This window comes from Delphinus delphis, chromosome 20 (genome assembly GCF_949987515.2).
Source record: "Delphinus delphis chromosome 20, mDelDel1.2, whole genome shotgun sequence".
NCBI classification, from domain to species: domain Eukaryota; kingdom Metazoa; phylum Chordata; class Mammalia; order Artiodactyla; family Delphinidae; genus Delphinus; species Delphinus delphis.
In genome coordinates, this window is record NC_082702.1 from 7,048,879 (window position 1) to 7,075,208 (window position 26,330).

At 53.3% G+C, this 26,330-nt stretch overlaps 4 protein-coding genes across 11 annotated transcripts in view; 3 read left to right on the forward strand and 1 right to left on the reverse strand.

Moving 5' to 3' along the window:
- The window catches only part of VRK3 (VRK serine/threonine kinase 3), a 69,869-nt gene extending 67,308 nt beyond the window's left edge, over positions 1-2,561 (forward strand). For 6 of the 7 annotated variants that reach the window (XM_060000345.1, XM_060000344.1, XM_060000343.1 and 3 more), the window contains one exon: positions 1,860-2,561. In XM_060000345.1, coding sequence (XP_059856328.1) covers positions 1,860-2,149 — 290 coding nt within the window. In that variant the 3' untranslated portion in view covers positions 2,150-2,561. The remainder of the gene's footprint in view (positions 1-1,859) is intronic. The other variant, XM_060000350.1, reaches the window with a different exon arrangement.
- ATF5 (activating transcription factor 5) lies at positions 136-4,458 on the reverse strand. Its single transcript, XM_060000358.1, has 3 exons — positions 4,213-4,458; positions 2,573-2,869; positions 136-1,340 (listed from the first exon to the last, which is right to left on the reverse strand). The coding sequence occupies exons 2-3, from the start codon at positions 2,748-2,750 to the stop codon at positions 679-681; spliced, it is 840 nt and encodes a 279-aa protein (XP_059856341.1). The 5' UTR covers positions 2,751-2,869; positions 4,213-4,458; the 3' UTR covers positions 136-678.
- IL4I1 (interleukin 4 induced 1) overlaps positions 3,649-26,330 on the forward strand; it is a 39,639-nt gene continuing 16,957 nt past the window's right edge. Inside the window, exon 1 of the mRNA XM_060000338.1 lies at positions 3,649-4,263. Coding sequence (XP_059856321.1) covers positions 4,050-4,263 — 214 coding nt within the window. The 5' untranslated portion in view covers positions 3,649-4,049. The remainder of the gene's footprint in view (positions 4,264-26,330) is intronic.
- NUP62 (nucleoporin 62) overlaps positions 4,127-26,330 on the forward strand; it is a 25,360-nt gene continuing 3,156 nt past the window's right edge. Inside the window, exon 1 of one of the 2 annotated variants that reach the window (XM_060000342.1) lies at positions 4,127-4,263. The gene's annotated coding sequence lies outside the window, so the exon portion shown is untranslated. Of the gene's footprint in view, positions 4,264-17,492; positions 18,438-26,330 lie in introns of those variants that run through there. The other variant, XM_060000341.1, reaches the window with a different exon arrangement.

The following is a 26,330-nucleotide window of genomic DNA, read 5'->3' on the forward strand; positions in this document are numbered from 1 at the left end:
ATTTCCACTCACAACCTCCAGAAAGGATCAGTCCCCGCCCTCCCTCACCTAGAGGCAGCCCCTCCCCCAACACCTTCACAAAACACTGATTTCCTCCCAGACCTAAAAGGAACACCCAGTCACCCATTATGGCCATTCCCACCCACCCACCCACCTCCCCAGCTGCCCACTTATCCACCTGCTCTGTGAACTGGGCCACCTTTTGGTTCCACCCCCAAATGTAGTTCCCCAAGGTCACTTGGCTTATTTTGCTTGTATTCTACGGGCAGCTTTCTTAAAGCCCTCCCTGACTTAGTCTCCAGATGGCTTCCCTGTCCTCCTTTGCATAGACGTTCTGCAGAGATTCCTGGCCTCACTTCCCTGCTTGAGAGACCAGGTTTCCAAGCTCTCCCCTGCCCCCCCAATTTCCCATGGGCCTCTGTTCCTCAGCTGTTAGTTGAAGGGTATAGATGTTGACTAAGGCCAAACATTCCATGATTCTGGGGAGGGAGGAGGGGAGCAAATTCAGAATGGACAGGAAAGGAGGCAAGGATAAAAGGGGAGGGGGAGGGGAGGGGAAGTTTGGACGGCAGCTAGAGGCAGGGGGATGATGGGGGACCTCCCAGCTCAGCCCCAGAAACAGAAGTGAGCCACAGCCGAAGAGCAGCATGCCCGCTATGGCCTGAAGACCCGGCCCAGCTAGCTGGGCCGGGTCCTCTGGCTTCGAGCCTTGTACACTTCGATGAGCAGATCCTTGACGTACTGGATCTCCCGCTCCACCGACTCAGCCCTCTCCCTCAGCTCCCGGTTCCGGGCCTCCAGCCCCTGGCACTCGCCCTCCAGGGCCTCGCCCTCTGCACGCTTCCTCTGGCGGTACCTCAGAGCTGCTGACTTGTTCTGGTCTCTCTTCTTTTGCTTGCGGTCCCCTCGGGTGGCGGCAGGATTGGGGTAGGGGGTGGGGCGGGAGGGTTGAGGGGGAGGAGAAGGGGGTTGCTGTGGGGGGCACAGGGGCGCCAACCCCGAGTCCCCCTGCTCGGCCTCACTGCGGCAGTAGATGGCCAGCAAGTCGAGGGTGTCCGGGGCCGGGGTCGGGGGGAGGTCAAAGGTGGGCAGGGGGAGGGGAAGGGAGAGGGCGGGTGCCGGTGCTGGCTGTGTCGGAGGTGGGGAGGATGGTGGGAGGAGTGGGGCATCAAGGAAGTCTTCCATCTGCTCCAGCTCCTTCTTGAGGAGGGAGGCCATAGCTTCCAGGTCAGGTGGGGGTGGGGAAGGTGGGGAGAGGGCACCTGAGGGCAAGGGGGGCTCCAGAGGGAGGAGGGCTGTAAAGTCCACCCTCTCGGTCATCCAGTCGGAGAAGCCGTCGCCTGGAGGATTGGAGAGGGAGGGACAGAAAGCTCCTTGAGTTCCTAAGCCTCCACCCAACCAGGTCCCACTCACGACTACTTCATTCGTCCCATTCGTTGAGTAAAACCACCAACCAGCCAATCAGTCAACCAACCAATCAAGGAATCATCAAACCAGTCAACAGACCAACAGACCAGCCAACTAACCGACCAATTAGCCAAAGAATCAATGAACCAGTCAACCAACCAATGACCCAAACAACAAAACAGTCAACCAGCCATTTCTGCAACCATTCTAACATCCTCTTTACCGATTAGCCTGCATCTGTGGTTTCTTGATTTACCCTCTAGTTTACTCGTAAACGGCAAACTAAATCACACATAAACACACCCTGTTTCATCTTTAATTACTGAAAACCCACTATGTACCAAGCATTTGGGATACACTAATGAATAAAACACTTCCTGCCTCAAGAGCTCTGCCTATGCTGTTTCCTCCACCTGAAAAGCTCTTCCCTTTTTTTTTTTTTTTTTTTGCAGTACACGGGCCGAGCCGCTCCACGGCATGTGAGATCTTCCCGGACCGGGGCACGAACCCGTGTCCCCTGCATCGGCAGGCGGACTCTCAACCACTGCACCACCAGGGAAGCCCAGTTCTTCCCTTTTCATGGCTCATTCCTTACCATTCTTTAGGTCTCAGCCAAAATGTTACTGACTTGGAGAGGGTTTCCTGGCTCCCCGCTCTAAACGTGTCCTTGTTGTCATTTTTAAAAAATATATTTATTTATATATTTATTTATTTTTATTTATTTAGTTGCGCTGGGTCTTAGTTGAGGCAGGCAGGCTCCTTAGTTGCAGCATGTGGACTCTTAGTTGCGGCATGCGTGTGGGATCTAGTTCCCTGACCAGGGATCGAACCTGGGCCCCCTGCATTGGGAGTCTTAACCCCTGCGCCACCAGGAAAATCCCCCTTGTCATTTTTAAGCTCAGCTACTAAGTGTTTCCCACTTATCCCCATGCATCATGGTTTAATATGTCTCTTGTCTGTCTCCCCAGTAAAGTGTGAGCTCCAAGAGGGCAGGGATCATGTCAGTCTTGTTTCCAGCTGTATCCCCAGCACCTAAGACAGTGCCTGACTTATTATACATGCTCAATAAATACTTATTGAATGAGTGAAAAGTGAATGAATGAATTCTTCTCCCCTGCCCCCCACAGCCCAGCTCACCCCACCTCCATTCTTTGCCTGCCCTTACCTGCCAGGGGCTCTCCCCCCGCTGGAAGCCCGCCCTCTAGGGCTCCCCCAAGGACCTCATAGGGGCCCAGGGGGGCAGGGGCCAGGGGGAGTTTCCCATAGTCTACGAGCCAGCCCAGCCCGCTAGCTGGGAGCAGGGTCCTGTCCAGCTCCAGCCCCAGGGTCGCCAGGAGTGACATGGCTGCAGCACGGGCGTTGGGCACGGATGGCAATGGAGAAGGCTGCACCAACAAGTGGCAGGAGGCTCTGGCGGTTACTCAGCTGGACGAAGACAGGCACCAAGGCAAAAGCGGAGTACCTACGAGTGTGACACAAAAGTGAGTGGGTCAGGGGCCAGCCTCACCTACTGCCAAAGCCACGGGGAAACCAAGCCATACCCCCAGGGCCCCGGGATTCCTTGCCCTTTCAGAATTCTAAATCTGCCCTTTTCTTCCCCAAATCTGAGCCCCACCCATTCCCAAGGGAATTCTCTTTACGCCCGACTTGCTTTTCTTCAGAATTCCCCAGACCCAATCCTTCCAATACACAAACCTATGGTCTCCCAGGGGAATTTCCTTAAGTCCCTCCCACCTACCGCATAATATTCCGTTTCACTAAAAAAAAACACTCAATCCCAGGAGAATTTTCTTGCAGCCACACCTCTTCCTCTAAAATACATTCTTTAGGCCCCACCTCCTCCCTAGAGTCCATCTCAAATCTCTTCCCAGGGGAATTCCCCCCTGTGCCGCCCCTTCATCAATGTCATCCGTTCGAATCCCACCCTTCCCTTTGAATTTTGCGGTGATTGCCACTGTCCCTCCAAATCCCGCTCCCACGGTTTATTTTAGCTCCACCCCTCCTCGACGATTCCCCAGAGGCCTCGCCTCTTTCTCGGATAGAAACACCATCCCCTCAGCTAACGGTTTTCTTAGTCCCGCCCCTTCTCACCGTGGGTTACCCCCCCCAAGCCCCACCCCCCGTGACGCCTCTTATCCTAGCTCCATCCCCTTAAACGGGTCGTTTCTAAGTCCCGCCTTCTCCCCTGTCAATCTAAACCAGCCCCCCCCCCCCCCCCCCCGCTCCCCGGAGGTGCCTGAATGAAACGGAGGGAAGATGTGCTTTGCGCCTGAGCAAAGTGGAGGCGGGCGGGTGGAGGCTGCAGGCGGAGAACAGCTCCTCACTCTCCGCCATGCACACGCGGCTCTCTCGCCGAGGGCTAAAGCGCATGCTCCACCGCCGTAGCGGCCCCATTGCTCCCTCAGGCCTCCGCCCTCCTGGGGGTCAGTGCGCACGTGCGGCTGCTTACTGCCCGCCCTTTGCATAGAAATACTACCGCTGGTGGACAGATGCGCATGAGCAATCGCTCGCAGACTCATTCAGGGCGGGGGGGAACCACCACCCTCTCTGGGAACTAGTGCGCAGGCGCAAACGCACATGTGCTGTCTAAACACCAACGTTGTCTGGAAGAACGCACCCTCCCCCCATCGGGCCGAGTGCGCATGCTCGACCGCGCGCGCGAACGACCCGTCTTCCCTCTTCTGCGCCTGCGCGACCGTGATTCCTCAGTCTCGTCTCCCTACGCCCCAGACTCGGTCGTGAGGGCCGCGAGCTTCGAAAGGGCGGGAAAGGCCGTTGGAGAGGGAGAGGCGAGCGGTTACTCACTCCATGGCTGCGCAAAGGAGAGGCGGCGGCGGCCTCGGCTGAAGAAAGAAGGTAGGAACGGAGAGCGCAGGCGCGGTGAGCGCGGAGACTGGCCGCGGGCACAGAGCGGTCGCGGCTACAGAGCCATGGCCGGGGCTACGCGGGCTGAGGTGGCGTCGCGGTAGTGTGAGGAGAAATCATGATCTGAGGCTGGGGAATGAGGTGACCCCGTGGACTGGGGACAGATATACCGGAGGTGGCGCAGCACGGCCTGCCCGGATCCTTCCGCGCCCCGCCCCGCGCGGCCTCAACCGTGAGGCGGGCCTGACCGCCCGCCCTCGGGGATCCCGGGATCCGGCCCCCTCATCCTTCCCACCCCGGGAATTCAGGCCTCTCCTTTCTCTGACCTGTAGATCTAGCCCCGCTTTCCTCCCAGCCTCGGGGGTGCCGACCCTTCTTTCCCTCTGACTCTGGGGTCCGGCCCCCTCCTCCTTGTGGTCCGTGGTCCGCGGTCCGGCTCTCTGCTCCCTCTGATTTGGTGACTCGGCCCTTCCTCTTCCCTGAGACCCGCACTAGTTCATTTCGCCTTTCTTCTCCCCTGCTTCGCGAATTTCCGGTCAGCCACATGTTGATCTCTTTATCCTTAATTGCCGTCCCACTCGGAGAACACTTCTTGTGGCTTAGAGTCTGGCGTGAGTCACTGAGCACGCTCCGTTCAAATCAGAGACCGGCGAGGGTGGCCTTGGACAAGTAAATTCTCTAGTCTCTCAGATAGGGGATTATTTGTAAAGTAAGGAGAATAATCAAGTGTACCTGGTGGGGTCGTTTGTGAGAAATAAGTCCATTCCTGTGAAACCCAGATCCCACCTCCTACATGCTCGCTCAGCGTCTTTTATGATCAGTAGGAGGGAACTCTGAGTCTCGCGTCAACCCTTCCGACCCCCGTGGCCGGAGCCCCAGACACTTAACCATGCAACACTTGCTAATAGGTCGTTCTTGTGTTTCCTTCACTCCTCCAAGGTGATTTCCAGCCATCCCTGCCCTCTCCCATTCAAATATGGACGCTCAGCCCCATCTTGGTGCAGGGAGTCGGTCATCGCCCTCAGTCTTATCTTTTCTCCATTCCCTGCTCACCTCTCCTCAGCCCTTATCCTTAGCACTCCTTTCAGGCCCGTTGGTTCATTCTTCTGTCCCTGCCCCTCCCCTAGACTTCCTTTCGAAGGATCCTCTACCTCGGCTGCGCCCCCCCCCCCCACTAGATCAGTCTTCACACTCTGCCAGAAAGAGGGAGATCTGTACTTGCATCACTAAAAGAGATCAGGCTTCCTAGCCATCCCCTCCCCCTGCACTGGACCCTCCACCAGCCCCAAGTGGATGTGGGTCTTTCCTGTGCAGCAGAAACCCCTCCTTTTCCCACCCTGCATTCATCCACATGCTTATGAGACTGAATCAAGATCCAAAGAAGGTGGGGGACCCTGATCTTGAGAGTTAGCTGGGAGTGAATACACACAGGCTTTTTTTCTTTTCCTTCCAAATGCATGTGCTCTTTTTTTCTCCCGGCTTTATTGAGATATAATTGACATGTAGCACTGTATAAGTTTAAGGTGTACAACATAATGATTTGGCTTACACACCTGGTGAATTGATTACCACAGTAAGTTTAGTGAACATCCATCACCTCCTACAATTCCAACACTAAAGAAATAGAAAAAACACATACGTTTTTCCTTGTGATGAGAACTTTAGGATTTATACTCTTAACAACTTTCATATACAACATATAGCAGAGTTAATTATATTTATCGTATTGTACATTATATCCCTCGTACGGGCTGCTGTTGCATACAGGAAGTCTTTCTTGGGATCTGACCATGTTTCCTTATGATACTTAACTGTCCACTCTGCCAACTCTTGCCCTATAGGGGCTATGTTATTACCAAGGCAGCATAGAGTAGTGGTTAAGAGTACAGTCTCTGGAGCCAAGTTGTTGGGTTCAAACGCTGAGTACACCCCACTTACTAGCTTACTGGCAATTTCCCTTCCCTGTGCCTCGGTTACCATTAACAGTGCCAGAATAAAGCATGGAGTTGAGTTAATAGAAACGGACTGAGGTACGTGGCCGTTAATAGTACCTGCTTCTTAGTACTGTTTTGAGGATTAAATGAGTTAATCCAGGTCAAGTGTGCTTAGACTAGTGCCTGGCACACAGTAGGTGCTACATAAGGGGGTTTAATTATTACTTTTATTGAGTTGGATATGTTTTATCTCCATTGCTAAGCAGTAGTGCTTTTAAAGTTCTTCTAAGTAAGAAGGACCGACTTCCACTCCTCAGTGTAGATATTTGAGCGATAGCAGGTGGGATTAGGGGAGTCTGTTGGACAGGCCGCTGGCAGTGAGGGGGCACAATCACTCCCCAGTCTTCTTCGAAAAGACCTTCTAGATTATAACAGGTGGACTAGGTAGAGTATTTTTCTTTAAATAACTTATTTTGGAATAATTGTAGATGTACTGCAAAGACAGTGCAGAGTCCCCTTATACCCCTCTTCCAGTCTCTGTCACTGGACATCTTGCATTACGCTCGCTCGTACACTTGTCACAGCTCAGGAGCCAACATCAGTACGTTCCTATTACCTAGACTCCACCTTGTCTTCTAATTTCACCAGTTGTTCGCTAACGCCCTTCCTTTGTTCCAGGATCCCCTCCAGGATGCCGTCTTACACTTTAGTCGTCCGTCTCTGTAGCCACCTCTGCTCTGCAAAGGCTTTTTAGACTTTCCTTGTCTCTCACAACCCTGACAGTTTTGAAGAGTGCTGGTTGGATATTCTATGGAATGTCCCTCCATTTGGTTTTGTCTCATAGACGGGGATTGTGGGGTTTTGAGAGGACGACCAGGTAGGATATTTTTTAATACCTGGGAATGAACTTAGTGTGGGAATCTTGCTGCTTGTAGATTGCGGCGTTTGCTGACTGAGAAGACCCTGGTCCCCCTGTCCCAGCCCCTTGTGCCTTTTTCTCTCTCCATCTGATGGGTCCCATAGAGTTGAGTTCTGCTGGTGCCAGCTTGCACACTGAGCTCCCAGCCCTTCAGGGCATATTCGAATTTATGGGCGGTGGGTCATCAGTGGTGCCTGTGAGCCCAGGTCTTGGCACCCTGAGCCCTCTCCCCACACCCACCTCTGGACCTGTTGCCCATCCAGGACTCAGATGCCTGGGCCTCCCCCAACTTCACAAAGTCCTCTGGGGTCCAGGTGCCCCAGGCCCTTCAACTCCTGAGCTGGGGTTAGGAGCGTGGGTGGGGCTGCTGGGGACTCTTTTTCAGTGCGGAGGAGCCAGGCTTGGGGAGTGAGGTGGCAATTGCAGCCAGGTTGCATCACCCTGGCTGTTTGACAGGGCGGGGGAGTGGGGGATTCTCTGGGGGCCGCCCTGTGCACCTGGCAACCATTCCTGGTTAGTGAAGCCCTGGATTGGAGAGAGGCTCCAGCACAGCAAGGGAGGGGTTTGGGGAGGGGGAGGGAGAGCAACCTGTGCAGAACCCTGAGAATCAGGCTCAATGCCAAGAACTACCAAGAACAGACTCAGATCACAGAGGCTGACCCGCTCAGCTTGCAGGGGGCAAGGTGTCGTGTACAGTCACACTGCTGGTTAGAGCCTGGGCATCCGCCATATAGCTTCCAAGGTCCTGCTGGTCCCAGGGAGAGCATGTCCTCTCTCAGATGTGTGGGGTCCCTGACCCCCAGCTCAGGATGTAGCCTGCTGGGAGGCACCAAGCCTGGACCTTCACCTCGGGTCTGCTGCTGCTCACAATTGCCAAATTCTGTTGATTGTGACCTGACCCTCCCCATCCCCTGTCCCAGAGGAGGCCCTCCTCACCTGTCCTATCGCAGAACCCCGAACTGGTCTCCCAGTCAAGGTGACGGGCCTGCAGTGATGGAAGAGGCACCGAGTTTTCCATCAGATGGACCCAGGTTTCAATCCCAAGCCCATACCACCTAGTCCTGGCCAAGGGTGCACACGAGGCCCTTACCCTGCCTTGGCCTCAGCTGCCTTCTGAAAAGTGGCTCAGATCGCTTCTCAACCTTTTGGCTAAGATCAAGTGAAAAGTGGCTCAGAGCCTTGACTCTGGAGCCAGCCTGCTGGGTTCACATCCCAACACCACTTATTTGACCCTCGGCAAGTGACATCTTCTCTCTGTGATTCAGTTTTCTCATCCATAAAATGGGGATAAGATGACCCACCTCCTAGGATTATTGTGAGGATTAAATAGGTCAATGTATGTAAAATTCCTAGAACAGAGCCTGCCTAATTATGAGCATTAATTATTTCTCTTTAAGGCTTAGGTGCTGAGGGGATTATATGAAATGACGTAGGTAAAGCCCAGCACTTACTAGGAGCTCAAGGTCAACCCATGTTTGTTTCTCTTCGTATTCGTACCCCACTTTGTTCTGCTTTCAGAGCCGCCTCGAAGGCAGATGTCTGTGTGTGTGACTGTTTCCCCGAGCACTTAGAGGGTAAGTCAGGACCCTCCTCATTCCCAAGAATCATTCCTCACAGCCCCCAGCCCTGTGCTGTGGGGCATGCGGGGATCTCAATTCCCCGACCAGGGATCAAACCCGTGGAGTGGAAGCACAGAGTCCCAACTGCTGGGCCACCAGGGAAGTCCCGCATCAGTTTATTTTTAAATGAGTTGCTCAGGCACAGAGACTGGGGAATTCAGTCCTTTGGCCTCTGAAGGGGCACTAGGGCAGGTGTCTGCATCATGCAGGCCAGGAGGGCAGAGGTTGGGGGTGGGTGTCTTGGCAAACAAGGGCAGGAAGGCCAAGGCCAGTTCAGCTGGGGAAAGGGCAGTGCAGGGGCCAGGCACACAGAACACAGGTCTGCCACGTGGCCCAGTGGCTCAGAGTCCTCCAGAGTCCCTTCCCTCCCCTTCCTCCTGCTACATCTTCCTCAGCAGAGGCAGCCACAGCTCTCAGAGCCTGGCGAGGCCCCATACTGCTGCACCAGCTCCAGCACCCTCGATGGTCATCTTCTGTTTTCATTTCCTGTGGCCACTGTAACAAATTGCCACAGACTTAGTGGCTTAAAACAACATGCACTTATTCCCTTTCAGTTCTGGAGACGAGAAGTCTAAAAGGGGTCCTTCTCGAGGCTCTAGGGGAGAATCCATTCCCTGGCCTTTTCCAGCTTCGAGAGGCTGCCTGCATTCCTTGGCTCGTGGCCCCTTCCTTGAATCACTTCTACCTCTGCTTCCATTATCATGTCCCCTATCTCCTCCTTTGATACTCTTGCCCTCCCTCTTATAAAGACCCTTGTGATTATGGTAGGGCACACCCCAAAAATCCAGTATAGTGTCTCCATCTCAAGATCCTTAATTTAACAACATCTGTAAAGTCCCTTTTGCCTATAGGGTAGCGTTCACAGATTCTGAGCACTAGGATGTGGACGTGTTTGGGAGCGTCATCCATCCTGCCACGCCTCCCCTCTCGGGACCTCCGTTTCCTCATCTGGGAGCTAAAGGCTAGCACCAGCCCTGGCATACCCGTCCCTCATATGCCCATAGGGAGTGGACAGGGTAAACTGAAGGTAATTGACAGCATGGTGTCCTGGAGCTCAGGACACATCACTTATCACCGTGTGGCCTTCAGCAAGGTGCTGTGCCCCCACGTGCTACATCAGAAGAGCAGGGACAATAGCAGAGGGCAGTGGTGAAGACCAGAGATAACGTATGAAAAGGCCTAGAACGACGCCTGGCTCCGCCAGCGAGCTGTCCCTGCAGGCACGGTGCTGCTCAGGGTCGGCCCATGTGCCCTGCAACAGTGCCGGCCTGGCAGCGCAGAGCTTCGGGTTTCATAGAAGTGAGAAATCCAGACTTCTCCATGAGATCCAAGTTTTAAAAGGTTGGTGAGTCACTCAGGGAAACCTCAACAAACCTCGAGTGTGGATAGGCTGGGGCCGAGGGCCCTCCCTGACCTTTGTGTGCGGTGATTCCTACCCCGCTGCTCCCAACCCCACATCTGTCATCCTCTGCCCAGAGCAGAGAACTAAAGGAACTGAGGACTCCTCGGTGCAGGGGCCACACATACCCCTGAGCTGTTCCCCCCACCCCCCGCCGGACTGACCCAGCTTGAAAGGGTGCCGGTCTCACTTAGCTGCCCAGCCTATGCGCGGTTGGGGAGGGCATTGTTTGTGGGGAGCAGGGAAGGGGGTCTCTAGGGAATCATCCGGGAAGGTTGGGTTCCTGCTGAAGGGGGGCTGGTGTCCTTCATCAGCCATCCATGCCCCCAGGACCACCAGTACATGTAGTCAAACCATTTGGGTTTCTTACTTGTCGCAGCTGTGGGGCCACCCACCTTGGGGGCCCGTGGGGCATCTCAGGAAGGGGGTGTCAGAGGGGACTTTTAGGGGCTGGGCTGGGTTAGGTGACTGGGGAGGGTTCAGGGAAGAGGGGTTTTGCTCTGGATTGGAGGCCAGCAGGGAGCAGGGGCAAGGCCGTGACCAGCGTCCTTTGTCAGTGGAGCTGACGCTGTGCTTAGTTAAGAAGCAGCCGTCAGCTCTGAGCCAGGAGAGTGATGGTTGGTCATTTTTGTGCTTCAGACAGTGTGTTTCTGTCTGTGTTGAGACGTGTCAAGATCCATCACAATCAGGTGGCCTTGCCTGATGTGTTCTGTTCAGTTGTTTATGCCCAGCAGGAGAGTACAGGGCCACTCTTCCCTTTCTCACAGCAAACCTGCTCCTCGTGCCCGATGGGGGATGGCAGGTGGAGGGCAGCTGCAGCGCAGCCTGTACCCCTGCCTTGAGGTGGGCTTGGATGCACCATACCCCCAGGTTTGCTTGGGCACAAAGGAAAGTAGCAAGGCCTGAATGAACGCAGTTGGCACCCACTGGGATGGCCAGTCATAGGGGGAGCCAAGGGAGCAAGAGAGAGGGGGTTTGAGGCAGAGGCAGGGGACCATAACAGGAACACCTGACAGGCCTGAGAGGTCCCCCAGGACTGCCCCAGGGGGGACTTTGAGGGCCAGCAGCCAGCAGGGCCCTAGACCTCAGAGCTGTTAGGTTTGTTCAGTAGCCCTTTGCCCTTCTTCTCCTGCCCGCCCCCACCCAGAGCAGGAACAGATTCCGGCGGGGGCCGGGGGGACGCAGGGCAGGAAAGGGCATCTGAGGCCCCCGCTTCACTCCAAGCCGTCAGGAGTCTAGCCTGCAGTGAGGGAAAGCAGACGGCACTGAGTTGGATTTGAGAGTGAAACCTGAACCACTAAACTAGTCTGGAAGGTGACAGAGGTGACCTGGGATGTCATTAGGGAACAGGAAGGGGGTGCTGGACATGGCACGCAATGGGGGGGTGTAGTGGTGAAAAGGGTCACACTGGAGAGGCTCCTGATGCCCCAGCTTAGCTCTGGGGCCAGACAGCCTCGGTCAGTCCTAACCACCGGGGCGACTTTGGGCAAGTTACTGAAGTTCTCTTGGCTTCAGTTTGCTCATCTGTAAAATGGGAACACTGGTAGTTCCTGCCTCTTTGGGTTGTAGTCAGTACAGGTAAAGCACTACAAACAGGGCACAGCACATAATAAATGTCCAGAAGTGTTAGTGTGGTGGTTGATACCCAGGGATAGGTATGGGCTGTGATTGGTTCTAATCTCAGAATCAAAGCCACCCTGCCCCCCACCTCTGGTGGTTTTCACCTGGTTCCCAGAGAAACCATCTCCATGGCAACTGCCTCTGCCACAACCTGGACCTTTGCCTCCCTCCCCCACTGACATCACTGCCTCTCCACTGGGACACTGGTGTTGATTGCAAGAGAGGCTGGGGAGGGAGCACAGGTGTGTGTGGTTCTGTCTACACACACACTCTCTCTCTCTCTCCCTCTCTCTCCCTCTCTCTCCCTCTCTCTCCCTCTCTCTCCCTCTCTCTCCCTCTCTGTCTCTCTCTCTCTCTCTCTCTCTCTCTTTCTCTCTCTCTCTCTCTCTCTCTCTCTCTCTCTCTCTCTCTCACACGTGTCCACCTGTGGTGGTCTTAAAGTCCCTTGGCCCTGGTGCTTTAGCCCCTCACTGAGTCTTGTATCTGTGGTGTATCTGTGCCAAGCTGCATTTCTACTGGAGCCCCTTGTTGGCCTCAGCTGACTGGAGCATTTCAACTACAGTCTCCTCCCCAGCCCATTCTCAATCAGCTGTACTCATCCCCACAAGAAAGTGTGATCCTATCTTTAGAAATAGCTCTGCCCAGCCCCTGCCTTCTCAGCCCCTCCCTGGCATCCCATGCTTGGTTGGTTTGTTTAATGGCTTTATTGAAATACTGCAAAAAAAAAAAAAAGCATGATTCACATCCATTTATTCAAGTGTACAATTCAGTGATTTTTATACATTCAGAGTTGTGTACTCATTACCACAGTCTAATTTTAGAACATATTTATCACTCCAGAGAGAAACCCCATACCTCTTAGTGGTCATTCTCCATGCTCCCATCCCTCGGCAACCACCAACCTGCTTTCTCTCTCTGTAGATTTGCCTATTCTGGACATTTCATATGAGTGGAATCGTACAATAGGTGGCCCTTTGTGTCTAGTTTTCTAGGTTCATCTGTTTTGTAGCATATGTCAATACTTTATTCCTTTTTAAAGCTGCATAACATTTCATTTTATCCATTCATCAATTGATGGACGTTTGGGTTGTTTCTACTTTTTGGCTGTTATGGAATATGTGTGTACTAGTTTTGTATGGACAAATGTTTTCATTTCTCTTGGGAGATACCTAGGAGTAGAATTGCTGGATCATTGGATAACTGTGTTTAACCTTTTGAGGAACTGCTGTACTGTTTTCGAAAGTGGCTGCACTATCTTACATTCCCACTAGCGATGAGGGTTCGAGTTTCTCCACATCCTAACCAACGCTTGATATTGTCCACCTTTTTTGTTATTGTAATCCTAGTGGCACCAGTAAACTGGTATCTCATTTTGGTTTTGATTTGCATTTCCCAACAGCTAACAGTGCTTTTCCCATGCTTATCACCCATTTGTGTATCTTCTTTGGCATCTTGTGGTTTTCACACAGGGCATTTAACACTGTTCTTCAAGGCAGCCCTTGCCCATCTGAGCTTTTGCCTGGAATGAGCCATTGCTCTAACCCCTTCCCACCTTGACTAACTCCTCCACATCCTTCAAAACAGGCTTAAACATCCCTTCCTTCTCTAGGACAGTGTCCTTGCCCCTCCCCTGGGCTTCCAGTAGGTTCTAACCAAAGCTCTTTTAACAGTGTCTACCTGTTGTCCAACAATTTATCTCTTTGTTACCCTCAGTAAACTCTGAATTATTTAAGGACAGGAACCTTGTCATATCCTGACTTTGACATTTATGTTGACATTGAGCAAGTTACTTAACTCTAAAAGGGAGATGCTAATGGTACCTACCCTGTGGTAGAAGCAGTGAGAACTAAACCAGTTAGTACATGGAAAGCATGTAGAATAGTACCTGGCACAAAGCAACCTGGATCTGTTTTTTGGGTTAACAAGCATTTGCTGAGTGCCCCCAGTGACCAGCAACTGTCACAGATATTGGGGTACAGCAGTGGAGATCACGGACCAAAATCCTGCCCTTCATGGAACTGTTGTTCTAATGGGGAGACAGACAACAAACGAGGTCTGTAAATGGAATATATTGTATTTCAGATGATGCTGGGTCCTAAGGATAGCTGGGGAAGACCTCACTGAGTAGGTGACATTTTAGCAAAGACCTGAAGGAGGTAAGGGAGTGAGCTATGGGGCCATCAGAGTGTTCCAGAGAGAGAAAACAGCAAGTGCAAAGACCTTGAGACAGGAGTGCTTTAGGCGTGTGTGCAGAACAGCAGGAAGGCCTGTAGGGCTGGAGTGGAGTGATGGAGGCAAAGGGTGGTTAGAGATGGGGGCATCTTTTGGCTATTGGGAATAATGCTGCTGTGAATGTTTGTGCACAAGTTTTTGTCTGACTACCTGTTTTCAATTCTGGTAGCTTTTCCTTCATCACATTTATAACACTGGGTTTTTGAGGATGGGTGGCCATGCCATATTGTCTTTGTTTGCCCAGCCCAAGGCCTGTCCTGTCCTAAGTCTCAGTGATGTTTGTTGACTGAATGAATGAGGTATGTTTGTGAATTACCCAACACGTGCTGGCATACAGTGGCGCTGAATGGTTGGTGCTTTTATCATTATTTTTTTTTAATGCAGTTCATATATCAGGTTGGCAATACTTTCCTAATTTCAGGTGCTGGCAGGTTGTAGGGAAATGGTTGTCTCAGGCACCACCAGTTAGAATAAAAGCACATACAGGCAAGTTGGAGGGCAGTTTGGTTGTCCCTAGCAAAACCAGAATGCAAGTACCTGTGGCCAGCAGTTCTTCTGGGATCTGCCCTGGAAGAGTGTCTGTGCCTGTGCCCGAGAAAGCATGAGTGAGTATGCTTGTTGCAGTATTGTTTATAATAAAGAAAAAATCAGGAGCATTCTAAATGTCCGTCAGTAGAGGCACGGATAAATAAAATGTGGTCTAGCCACACTGCGGACTGGTTTACAGCAGCCAGAAGGAGAGGGAAACCTGTTGGAAACGCTACAAATTGTGGAGTGACACATGCAGTGTGATCCCCTGTGTAGTAGAGAAAACATATGTATAAAGTCATTTCCTCTGGCTATGAACGTACACATGAGCACGTAGATAACAGATACACAGTGACTTTTAACCGGGCTACCTCATGGGTGTGGGGACCAGGATCAAGGATAGTGATCAGGGGGTGCTTAGCTTTGTTGGTGGTGGCCAAAACAATATTTTAAAGAGAGGACTGATGTATTGATTGTGTAGTTAAAATTTAAATGTTAAAAATGCAGTTGGGGGACTTCCTTGGTGGTCCAGTGGAAAAGACTCTGCTGCGCTTTCACTGCAGGGGGCACGGGTTCCATCCCTGGTCAGAGAACTAAGATCCCACATGCAGCACGGCCACACACACACACACAAAAAATGCGGTTAGGTAGAGGGGGGAAAAATATCTTTCAGCACAAGAGAAGGAAACAAAACAGTTTTTGGCAAAAAAGGTAAGGGATCCAGTACCTGAGTAATCCTCAGAGCTCGTCCAGTCCTATTATTTTATATTAAGAGTGGTTCTAGAATCTTCCTTAAAAATCTACTCCTCTGGTTGTTTCCTGACTTTTCCACACACGTCTAACCTGATTCGTTTTCCCCATGGGGAAATTTGCTGTTTGTCCCACCACCTGAGCTCCTTCAGGTGCAGGTTTGGGCCTCAGGAGTGAGAAGGAGAATGTAATTGCTCGTTAGCCGTGAGGTGAGTTCTTGGGGTAGAGAGAGTATTTTCCAGTGAAGGAAGGAAGAAGAGGGATGGCTGAGAACCTCGTGAGTCCAAGAAATATTTAGGTACTAGCTGGAGGCAACCCCGAGGAGCAAACAGCTGAGGGGTGCATGGCAGTTCCCCTGTGAGAGTATTTCCTCCTCCATCCAATGAGGACAATAAGCGTACTTAAAATGACTTCTACAGTATAGTCAGTGAAGAAAGAAGAGTGCAGAATAGTGCTTCTGGCACATGCAGCCTTTTGTGTACAATGGGGAGATTGCAAACTGCATTTACTTAAACGCATTGAAAAAAAAAAAAAAAAATCTCTGGAAAGGGACTTCCCCGGTGGCACAGTGGTTAAGAATCCGCCTACCAGTGCAGGGGACACGGGTTCAAGCCCTGGTCTGGGAAGATCCCACAGGCCGCGGAGCTACTAAGCCCACGTGCCACAGCTACTGAGCCTGCGCTCTAGAGGCTGCGAGCCACAACTACTGAGCCTGTGCGCCCTTGCTCTGCAACAAGAGAAGCCACAGCAATGAAAAGCCCACGCACCGCAACGGAGAGTAGTCCCAGCTCACCGCAACTAGAGAAAACCCACGCGCAGCAATGAAGACCCAACACAGCCAAAAAATAAATTTATTTATTTATTTATTTATTTTTAAAAAGAAAAAAAGAAAATCTCTGGAAAGAGGCACAAGAAACTTAAAAGCTTGTCTCCAGTTTAAGAAAGATAGCTGTGCGGAGCAGGGGAGGATCACAGAGACCGTGGAATTCCCTCTTGTACCTTTGGAACAGAACCATGTGAACAAACTATCTTTTCACAAAAAGAATTTAATTTTCATCTTAAAAAATGACCAGTATGTCATTGGGTGGGTTGGGAAATGGAACACGTGTGACACTGTCTCTTGGGCAGTTAGTATGCAGGGACATTTAGGGATCAGTTCATGTGACCAGGACAGGCAGTGAGGCTTTCCATATCCTTTCCCCTCCCCACAGCAGACAGACAGACACGCCTCCTGTTTGTCTGTCCAGACAGGTCTCTAATGCTTAATATGGGTTCGTTATATTGATACCTGGGAAGGTGAGAAGCCTGTAGTGTGCCCGTCCACAGGGAGGAACAGGCCCGAGGAAATTAGGACCAGAACCCCAGGCAGCTTAAGGAGGTGAGAGGGCAGTTGAAAACTGCATCTACCTGGTCTCTGTCCCACCCTCCCAGTTGGGGATGCCTTGTGCTGTGGGAGAGAGATGGCCTTTACATGGACGGGAGCACTGAGGTTTCCCTGCTGCAGACTGGCTTAGAAAAGCCTCTCTGCCCCTCTCTGGGGCTCCGTTTCCTGCACCTGGGGTTGGCCGGGCCCACCAGGCAGGGTAGTTGTGTAAGAGCCAGACAGAGTGGCCCAGGTCACCACCAGCCCCCGCCAGGCGACTGCTGGCGTCTTGCCCCACCCCACCTCCCAGCAACCTGGGCGAGTCTTTCAAAACGTAAATCAGATCCTGGAACTTCAGAACTCTATCGTGGCTTCACACCGCACACTGGTCTGGCCACACTGGCCTCCTCGCTGCTCTGGAGCCTGAGACTTTGCCTTGTCTAAGGTCTGGTTGGCAAGCTGCTCGTCGCTGATCAGCTGATTTCCATTCTTTTTTTTTTTGCGGTACGTGGGCCTCTCACTCTTGTGGCCTCTCCCGTTGAGGTGCACAGGCTCTGGACACGCAGGCTCAGCGGACATGGCTCACGGGCCCAGCCGCTCTGCGGCATGTGGGATCTTCTCAGACCGGGGCACGAACCCGTGTCCCCTGCATCGGCAGGCGGACTCTCAACCACTGCACCACCAGGGAAGCCCTGATTTCCATTCTTGAAGGGCAGGCTCTCTGGGCTTATCCGTTCCCTGAGGTTTAGAGGGGTTTTCTTTGACTCAAAGGAGAGTAGGGGATCCGATTCAAGAGAGATTTAAGAAGCAAGAGTCAGGGTCTCACATGTTGGTGAGACAACCTAGAGGAGATGATGGTGGGGGGCAGGGGACAGGGGGTTCCTGCACTGACACAGCAAAGGTACCGGCTGGGCCGGGCCAGGATGGACCTTTGAGCCTCAACGGGCATCACATTTCCCCAGGCAGGGCCGCGTTCAGCAGCGCTGGGCTGGGCTGATGACGACCAGGGGCAGCGGTTCCCTCAGTCTCTGATTTCCTGCCTTGTCTCTCCCATGTCTTCTCCCCTCCTCTGGTCTCTCTGAGCCCGTGGCCACACTTCCTCCAAGTCTTAAATAAATAGCTAATTCCAAAGGGAAAACGTAGTTGGTACAGACAGCTCCTGTCCTTCCTGGGTGCTGTCGGGGCTCAGCGTTGTTGGCAGCCACCAGGTGGCTGTGGGCAGAATGCTGGGAGCGGTTGCTCCCATCACTTCCCAGAACCGCATTAATAAGTTAACATTTCCTGGGTCCCGAGAATACACCAGACACGGTGCTAAGTGCTTGACACGGATTAGACCATTTTATCTTCACAGAGACCATATGATTCTGGAGCCGTCATCCCCTTTTTTCAGATGAGGAAACTGAGGCCCGGGGGATGAATTTAGAACTAAGATCCCAGGGCTAGGAGTGGAGGAGTGGGCGCTCGGGCTGACAGGCTGCAGCGCCCACTTCTCGTTGCTGGGCTGTGTCCTGCCGGGCGACTGGCAGAAGAGGTTGGGCAAAGTCCTCTGTCCGCAGAGCTCACGGAAGTGCATGGGCTGGACTTCTCGTGACCGCTGCAGGCCTGCTGCCCTCCTCCCGGCCCATCAGTGGACTAGACAGACCTGGGCCCCATTAAGGAGCTGTGGGACATGGAGTCCTTTGGCTGGATTCGTTGCTGCCCCAAATGAAACAGAGTTTCTGTTATGAAGGAAGCGGGTGGATGTGGGGCAGCTGCCTCTGCCCCGGGGGATGAGCCTCGTGGTGGGAGAGTCACTTCTGAGGTGAGAAGGTGAAGGGCCGTGGTGGGGATGGGAGGGAAGCGGGGTCCCGGCTTTGTGTCCGGTGGGTGGACTGGCTGCCAGTCTGCTTCTGTGACCCGGCCCTCGACCCCACTCCCCGTCAGCCTGCTGCTCCAGCCGTAGCTGTGCAGAAGCTGCCCTGGAGGTGTGTCACTCCCTCGGCTGCTCAGCCACATGTCGGCCCAGAGCACCCCACTCCTCCATTAAGACTTAATTCTGACATCTCCCCCTCCGCTGCCCCAGAAGGAGCTCGATTCCTTTCTTGGGACTAGTGTTCGCTGCTGTGTGACCTTGAAGAAGTCACATTAACTCTCTGAGCTTGTTTCCCATCCAGGAAGGGTTTAGTGTGCCGCTTGCTCCCTAGTGCTCCTGGCCGGGTACCGCTTACATAGGTGGCACTCAGTAAATGTAGTTAGTATCGGTTCTCAGGCCGTCGGTCAGCCACAGATATTTATTGGGCGCCTGCTGCATGCCAGGCACTGCTCTGCGTGCTGGGGGTACAGCCATTAACAAAACAGGGAAGTCCTGCCCTGTGGGGCTGACACCATCACAACCACAAGCCCTCCTTGGTGCTCCCAGGCCACCCTGTCCCTCCCCTCCATCATACACGGCCTGTTGTTGCTGGGTGTCACACACATCCACACCCCGATGAGGTCACCCCAGTGGCTGGGGATGTCTGGATTTTCAGGATCACAGCTGTTCTTTCCCCAGTAGCTCCGCAGCTGCTAGGGTCCTGCGATCACGCCCCGACGCACAGAGGCAGGCCTGCCCTGGCCCCATCGCCCCTCACTCCTGCCCCTTTCTCAACCCCAACTCCAGGATGTGTTTCCCATCCATTTCTCTGTATTGAGTTCCGTCCTGTTCTTTCTTTGTCCCCCACCCCTGTATTAGTTTCCCATTGCTGTTGTAACAGGTTACCACGAACTTAGCCGTTTAAGACAACACAAATATTTCCTCTTACAGTTCTGGAGGTCAGAAGTCTGAAATGGGTGCACAGGGCTGTGTTCCTTCTGGACACTGGGGGAGACTCTGGGTTTTTCCTTTTCCAGCTCCTAGAGGCCACCTGCTTTCCTTGGCTCATGGCCCCTTCCTCTGTCTTCAGAGCAGCAGTGTAGCAGCTCTCGGAACGTTCTTCCATGGTCACGGTCCCTCTGGCTGTCCTCTTCTGCCTCCTGATTCCAATAAGAGCCCTGGTGATTACATTGAAAGCCCATGCAGATAATCCAGGATCATTTCCCCATCTCAGGATCCTTAATCACATCTATGAAGTCCCTTTTTGCCATGTGAGGTCACATATTCACAGGTTCTGCGATTACGGTGTGGACTTGTCTTAGGGCTGTTATTCTGTCCACCACACACAACCCCTCCCCCATACCCTTCTTAATCTTTCTTTTCCTCTTGGTCCAAGGCTGAGGTCCCCCCATATTCATTCCCAAACACCCCTGTTCCTGGTGTCTAAGAAAAGGGGCTGTGGTAGGGAGGGAGGGAAAGGAGAGCCCAGGGCTCAGTAACAGTGCCGCCTGCCTGCCTCCTGCTGTCCTGGTCCCACCCCAGGACTTTGTTCTGGCTCCTCCCTCTGGTCTCAGATGCACTTCCCTCTGGCGGCCTCTGTTAATCCCCTCACCCCTGTGCGGAGTCCCCTCTTCCCCTTCCCTTGCCCCACTTGGTCTTTTCTCCGTGACGCTGAGCCTCTTCTAACATGCCATGTAATTTCTCTGTTGTGTCTTGTTTTCCTGTCTGTCTCCCCCGCTGGAATGTAGCTCCACAAGAGCAGAGACTCCTCTGTCTCATCTACAGCCGTATTTTCGGGGCCTTGAATAGCGTCTGTACATAGCAGGTGATCAAAAATACCTGTTGGGGCTTCCCTGGTGGTGCAGTGGTTGAGAGTCCGCCTGCCGATGCAGGGGACGCGGGTTCGTGCCCCGGTCCGGGATGATCCCACATGCCGCGGAGCGGCTGGGCCCGTGAGCCATGGCCAATGAGCCTGCGTGTCCGGAGCCTGTGCTCCGCAACAGGAGAGGCCACAACAGTGAGAGGCCCACGTACCGCAAAAAAAAAACCAAAAAAACCAGTTGTATGAATGACTGTTGTACTGCAAAGAATTTGTGTGCTCTCTGTGACTCCCCCCTCGGGGGACGGACCATTTTTCCTCTCTGTGTTGTCATCACTGTACACAGGGTAGGGCTGAGTAAATGCTAGAGTGAATAAAGTAGATGAAGTTCAGGTTTGGAGAGGCAGAAAACTAAAGGTTGGTGGACCTGAGCGAAGGTGGAGGTGATGGCAGAGAACCCTGGTCCTTGAAGCTGGGGGTGAGTTGTGTCTGTAGGTGGGAATCCCAGGCGCCCCGGGGCCATGCAGGTGGCCGGATGTGGTTTGGAAAATGAGGGCAAATGCGGGGCTGGTGGCTCTGCCAGTAACACCCTCAGTGATCTCAAGGCAGCCCCTTTCACTCGGGGCCTGGGTCCTACGTGGACCAACTACCCCGGCCGCGGCTGCCCAGTTCCGAGCAGCTGGCCCCGGCACACCCTCCCCTCTTCCCAGGAAAAGGCACCACTTCAGTTTTTGTGCCTCCCCGCTTGCCCCCAAGCAGCGTCAGCTTCTCTGTTAGGAAAGCTCACCCCTTTGGTAAAAGTAGAAAAGCCCTCACAGAGGGCAGAGGGCTTTTTTTCCTTCTCTTTTTTTTCACAGCTCCTTCTCTTTTCTTTCACACTATTTCACAATAGTGTGTATTTGTTCAGCCATGTTTTATGAGAAACACCCAAAGTTCTGGTCTTCAGTGGCTTTGTTAACCGGGACAGACCCTGCAGAACTATCACTTTGTTTCATTTTGGTGCAAATGTATACATGTCCCAACCTGGGATTCTCTCTTCTCCATCCCCAGGGTCCTGGCTCAGGCCTTGGGCTCTTGGCCTAGACCGTCCCCCAGCCTCCTCCCAGCTGCCCCACCTCCAGCCTCTACTGCTCCAGTCCATCCCCCACCATGTTAGTCCCCCCTCCCCCTGCCTTAAAGTCCCTCTGTGGCTCCCTCAGGATAAGGTCTGGCCATTCACGTGACATCGGTGGCTCTGCCAGCTTCTCCCATCACGTCACATGGCACCATACATGAATGTGGTCACAGGTCCCCAAGACCACCCTCAGCGTCTGTGATTTGCTGGAAGGACAGATCACAACTCAGCAAAGCTGTTATAGTTATGGTTTATTACAGCAAAACCAAAACAGGGTAAAATCAGTAAGGGGAGAAGGTATTCGGGGCAGAGTCCAGGAGAGACCAGGTGGAAGCTTCCAGTTGTCTTCTCCCAGGGGAGTCACACAGACAGGGCTTAATCCTTCCTCCAGCAGCAATGTGAGCACACATGGGACGTTGCCCACCAGGGAAGCCTTGCTGTCCAGGGTGGGTTTAGCTACAGTCATGCAGGCACCGTGTCACCTTCGTTATTCAGCCTCTAGCCCCCTCACAGGGCAAGCTGATGCCGTGTGGCCCAAGGCCCACCTTAGAGACACTCTGTCAGGCAGGATGCTCCAAGGGCTTGGAGGGTCCCTCCCCAGAGCCGGGCAAGGGCCAGTCCTTTCTTTGGAATGTGCAGGGTTCAGCCCTGCCCCGCGCACATTCTCCCTCCAGCCCATGCCGACAGCGTACTCAGGCCCCAGAGCCACACCTGCTGGTCAGCCTCTCTCTGCCTCCACCCAGACCCTCCTCCCTGTCTCCGGGCTGACCCCTCGTCCTTCAACGCTCAGCTCAGGCATCCGCTCCCACTACCTGTGACCCAGCCTTGCCCCTGCCTGCAGCCCTGGTACTGAAAACCCGACGTTTGCCGCGTCTCTGGCTGCCTTCAGGGTTTAGGTCATCTCGCTGGGCCTCACTCTCCTCGTTCGTCAGATGGACCTGCTGTCAGGAATAAGTGAGCCGTGACACACAGGGTGGGCTGGATCAGGACGTGTTCACCACTCCTTAGTAGGTCCCTGGCATCCAACGTGTTGGAAACAGATGAGGCGTTTAATAAATATAGAACCGTTAAACCAGACAAGGCCCCATGGGAGATTGTTTTTCTTGTGGTATAAAAAGCAAAGAACTTTCTATAAATGCTTTTCTGAAAAATTTTAGCTGCAGCTTATAAATAGCAGAAGCTCTCTCGAGTGAGGTCTTGAGAACTGAGACACGTGGGTGTAACAGTTCAGATGCTTCTGGCTGCTGGTAGCAGACCCAGCTCGAGGTGGCTCTGCAGTGAGCCGGGGGGTGTGAGCGTCTCTCGAGCAAGAAGGGAACTGGTGCAGGGCCGGGCGCCGGTGGTCCCAGAGGCTAAGGCACTTGCTGTGGCGAGAGTGAAGAGAGGCCTTTGTCAGAAGCCCCCAGAAGAGCTTTGTAAAAAGGCCAAGGTCATGATCCCGCCCCTGGAGAGAGACTGATGTTGGTGGTCTGATCAGCTTACATTTTGAGTGTATGTCCCAGGAGGTGGTGGGTCGGAGGCAGCCAGTTGAGGTCTGCTGGCTCAGACCAGGCAGGCGCACTGGGAGGGCGGGCGGCCCCGGGCCCCTCTCCCCAGAAGCACATGGCTGTGTGGAGGAGGCCGAACAAAACCAGGGGTCTGCGGTGGAAGGTGGAGGGGCAGCTACCTACGCAGAGGGAAGAGGAGACAGGACTGGCGGATGCCTTCTCTGGGCCAGGCATGCAGCCCCTGTCATGACCGTGTTTATTCTTCAACGTGTGAGGGGAGTATCCTCATTACAGGTGGGAAAACTGAGGCACAGAGCGGTTCAGGAGACACCTGCGCCGGGCCCCACAGCTAGTGAGTAGCAGGAGCAGAGTTCAAGCCCAGGTCTTTTCTTCGTGCTCGGAGACCAACTTCGTGTCTGGAAACAGGGAGCTGTCTTGCAGCTGCTTTTAAATGGAAGGAAAATAAGCACATGAGGGTGTGGGGTGGAAGCTGGGTGCAGAACAGCCGCCATGCCCCCAAAGCAGGGCTGCTTGCCCTGTAGCCAGGATGGTGGGGGGTGCCCATTTGATGAAATAGAGATGAAGAGGGCTTTTCAGTGCAGGGGCGGGGCTCTAGGGCCCACTGTGGGTGACTTCCGTCTGAGCCTCTCCTCCCCCATCTGTGCGCTGTGGCCATCATCCCGAGGACCTCGTAGGACAGGTGTGAAGTTGGCTGAGGAGGGGGTACGTATCACAGTGCTGTCGGGGCTGCCCCAGCACCACTCTCATTTTGACGCTGGAATGGATCATGCAGCCTGAGGCCCGCTGAAGAGTGGCAGCTGACCGTGAGTTCGTGTTAAACTTGAGGTCAGCCACAACCTCCAGGTCTTTTTCCTAAGCACTTCACAGCTGGTTTCACACCCACCCCCGGCCTCCCTCCCTTCCTCACCAGCTTCCAGGGGCTCGCCCCAGAGTGACGGTGCAGCGTGTGCCTGTGTGCAGCGACCGAGGTCATTAACACCATACCCACCTCCTTCCCGACTCGGCCATACTTCAGTGTCGTGGGGGCCACTCGCACTTCCCTGATGAGGGAGCTGAGTCTCAGGGAGCCCTGGGGAGTCACGGGGTCCCCCTTCATATCCGTCAGACACTTTCTACTCCCCAACTGTATTCGTGTCTTATATGGCTGTTCGCACAAATTATCACAAACTTATTAGCAGCTTAAAACAATGCACATTTATTCTCTGTATTTACGGACATCAGAGTCCAAAATCATTCTCACTGGGCTGAAATCAAGGAGAGCTGGTTCCTACTGGAGACTCCAGGGGAGATTCCTTTTCCTTGCCTTTTCCAGCTTCTAAAGGCCACCTGCATTCCTTGGCTTATGGCCCCTTCCTCTATCTCCAAGTTAAAAATGCGTTACTCCAGTCTCTGCTTCCATCTTCAGATGGTCTCTTCTCTAGTCAAATCTCTTTCTGCCTCAATTTTATAAGGACACTCATGGTGACATTTAGGGCCCACTGTTTAACCCAGGATTATCTCCCCATTTCAAGATCCTTAATTTAATCACATCTGAAAATTCCTTCTGCCGCATACGGTAGTATATTCCCGGGTTCCAGGGAGTAGGACATGGGTGTCTTTATATTATTTATATATATATATATATATATAGATAGATAGATATAAATTTATTTATTTGTTTGTGGCCGCGTTGGGTCTTTGTTGCTGCGCACAGGCTTTCTCTAGTTGCGGCGAGCGGGGGCTACTCTTCGTTGTGGTGCGCGGGCTTCTCATTGCGGTGGCTTCTCTTGTTGCGGAGCACGGGCTCTAGGTGCGCGAGCTTCAGTAATTGTGGCACATGGGCTCAGTAGTTGTGGCTTGTGGACTCTAGAGTGCAGGCTCAGTAGTTGTGGCGCACGGGCTTAGTTGCTCTGCAGCATGTGGGATCTTCCCAGACCAGGACTCGAACCCGTGTTCCCTGCATTGGCAGGCGGATTCTTAACCACTGTGCCACCAGGGAAGTCTGACATGGGTGTCTTTAGAGGACCACATCTTTGGTCCTGACCTGGCATGGTGTTATTTACACATGCCGACTCCCCTGCTTCCTTTAGCCCAGCCTGTGGTGTACATCCCCTCCCCACACCCAAGTCACCTTTGGGGCAAGACAAGGTGTGATTGAGCACCAGCCTAGGGGAGGTTTGTTTAATTCAGTCACCCTATCTGTCCCACTCGCACTGTGATTCTAGAATCTGGCTACACAAGTTCGCTGGTTCTTCAGAGTATATTTACACCCTGTAATATGAAGGTCTCTTTCAAAAACCAAGCTTATCAATTATGTGTCTATCATACAGATGGAATGAACATTTGGAAGCTACTGCAAATTAGCAAGGAGACCATCCACCTGTACTCCCACCAGCCAAAGACAGCCCCCAGTCACATGTCGGTGTATTTCTTTCCAACCCTCTTTGTCAGAGTAGTTCTGTTTTTCCACAGCTAAGATCACACTGCAGTAGTAAATTTGCATTCTGCTTCCCTTTGTTGTCATTTCCTGCGTTTCTTTAATATAGTTAGAGGCCGTGTCAGTGGGTATAATGCAGATCTTCCCTTATATCTGATACCTAATTGATCCCTTAATTCTGTGCAGGGAAACGCCCTGTCATCTGCTGCCCGCGCTGGGTGAGGAGCTTCGTGGATCAGGCCCATGGCCTGGGGTCAGCTCCTGATAGGTCACCGCAGCCCTCTGAGCCCAGTTTCCTCATCTTGGACGTGGGGACATAACCCCTCCCGCCAGACAGTAGTGAGAAATCGTGTCCCTGAGCATCCCGCCTGACGGTTGGTGCTCAGCGTGTGATCACTCAGGCCCACTGACCTTTTCCTCTCCAAGTCACCTTTGACTTTCCAGCTAACAGATGGCTCTGCTCAGAGCTTTTTCAGTTAGAAATTACAGAACTCAGTCAGCTTAAACTGAACAGGGCGTGCTGGCTCGTGGCACTTCTGAGGAAGACAGAGTGGGGCTGCTGAGCAGGACTGGATTTTCTGGGTCTCGCGCTCTCTCCCCTCCCTCCCTCCCTCCCTCCTGTGCTCTCTCTGGTGGCAGCTCATCACCTCCCGGTGCTCATCCTCTGTGCCCTGCACCTGCAGGTGGAGGAGGCCCCTCTGTAGCACCTGGAGAGAAACCCGGGGGAGATCTCTTGGCCGACTCGTGTCTCCATGTCCCCTTGAACCAGTCTCTGCGGCCGGGGACAGCAAGCGCACTGATTGAGCACTCGGGTCTCGTGCCCACCCCTGAGTTAGAAGGAGGGCGAGGGACTGTGCCAACATGCCCTGCATCCTCCTAAATGGTGTGGGGTATGCGCAGGGAGGGGCTTTGGCACCCAAGGCCCTGGCGTACGGCTCAGCTTCCCGGGGCCCGTCTCTCTGTGAGGTCCAGAAGGGCACGTGGGGGGTGGCACTGTGCCTAATCA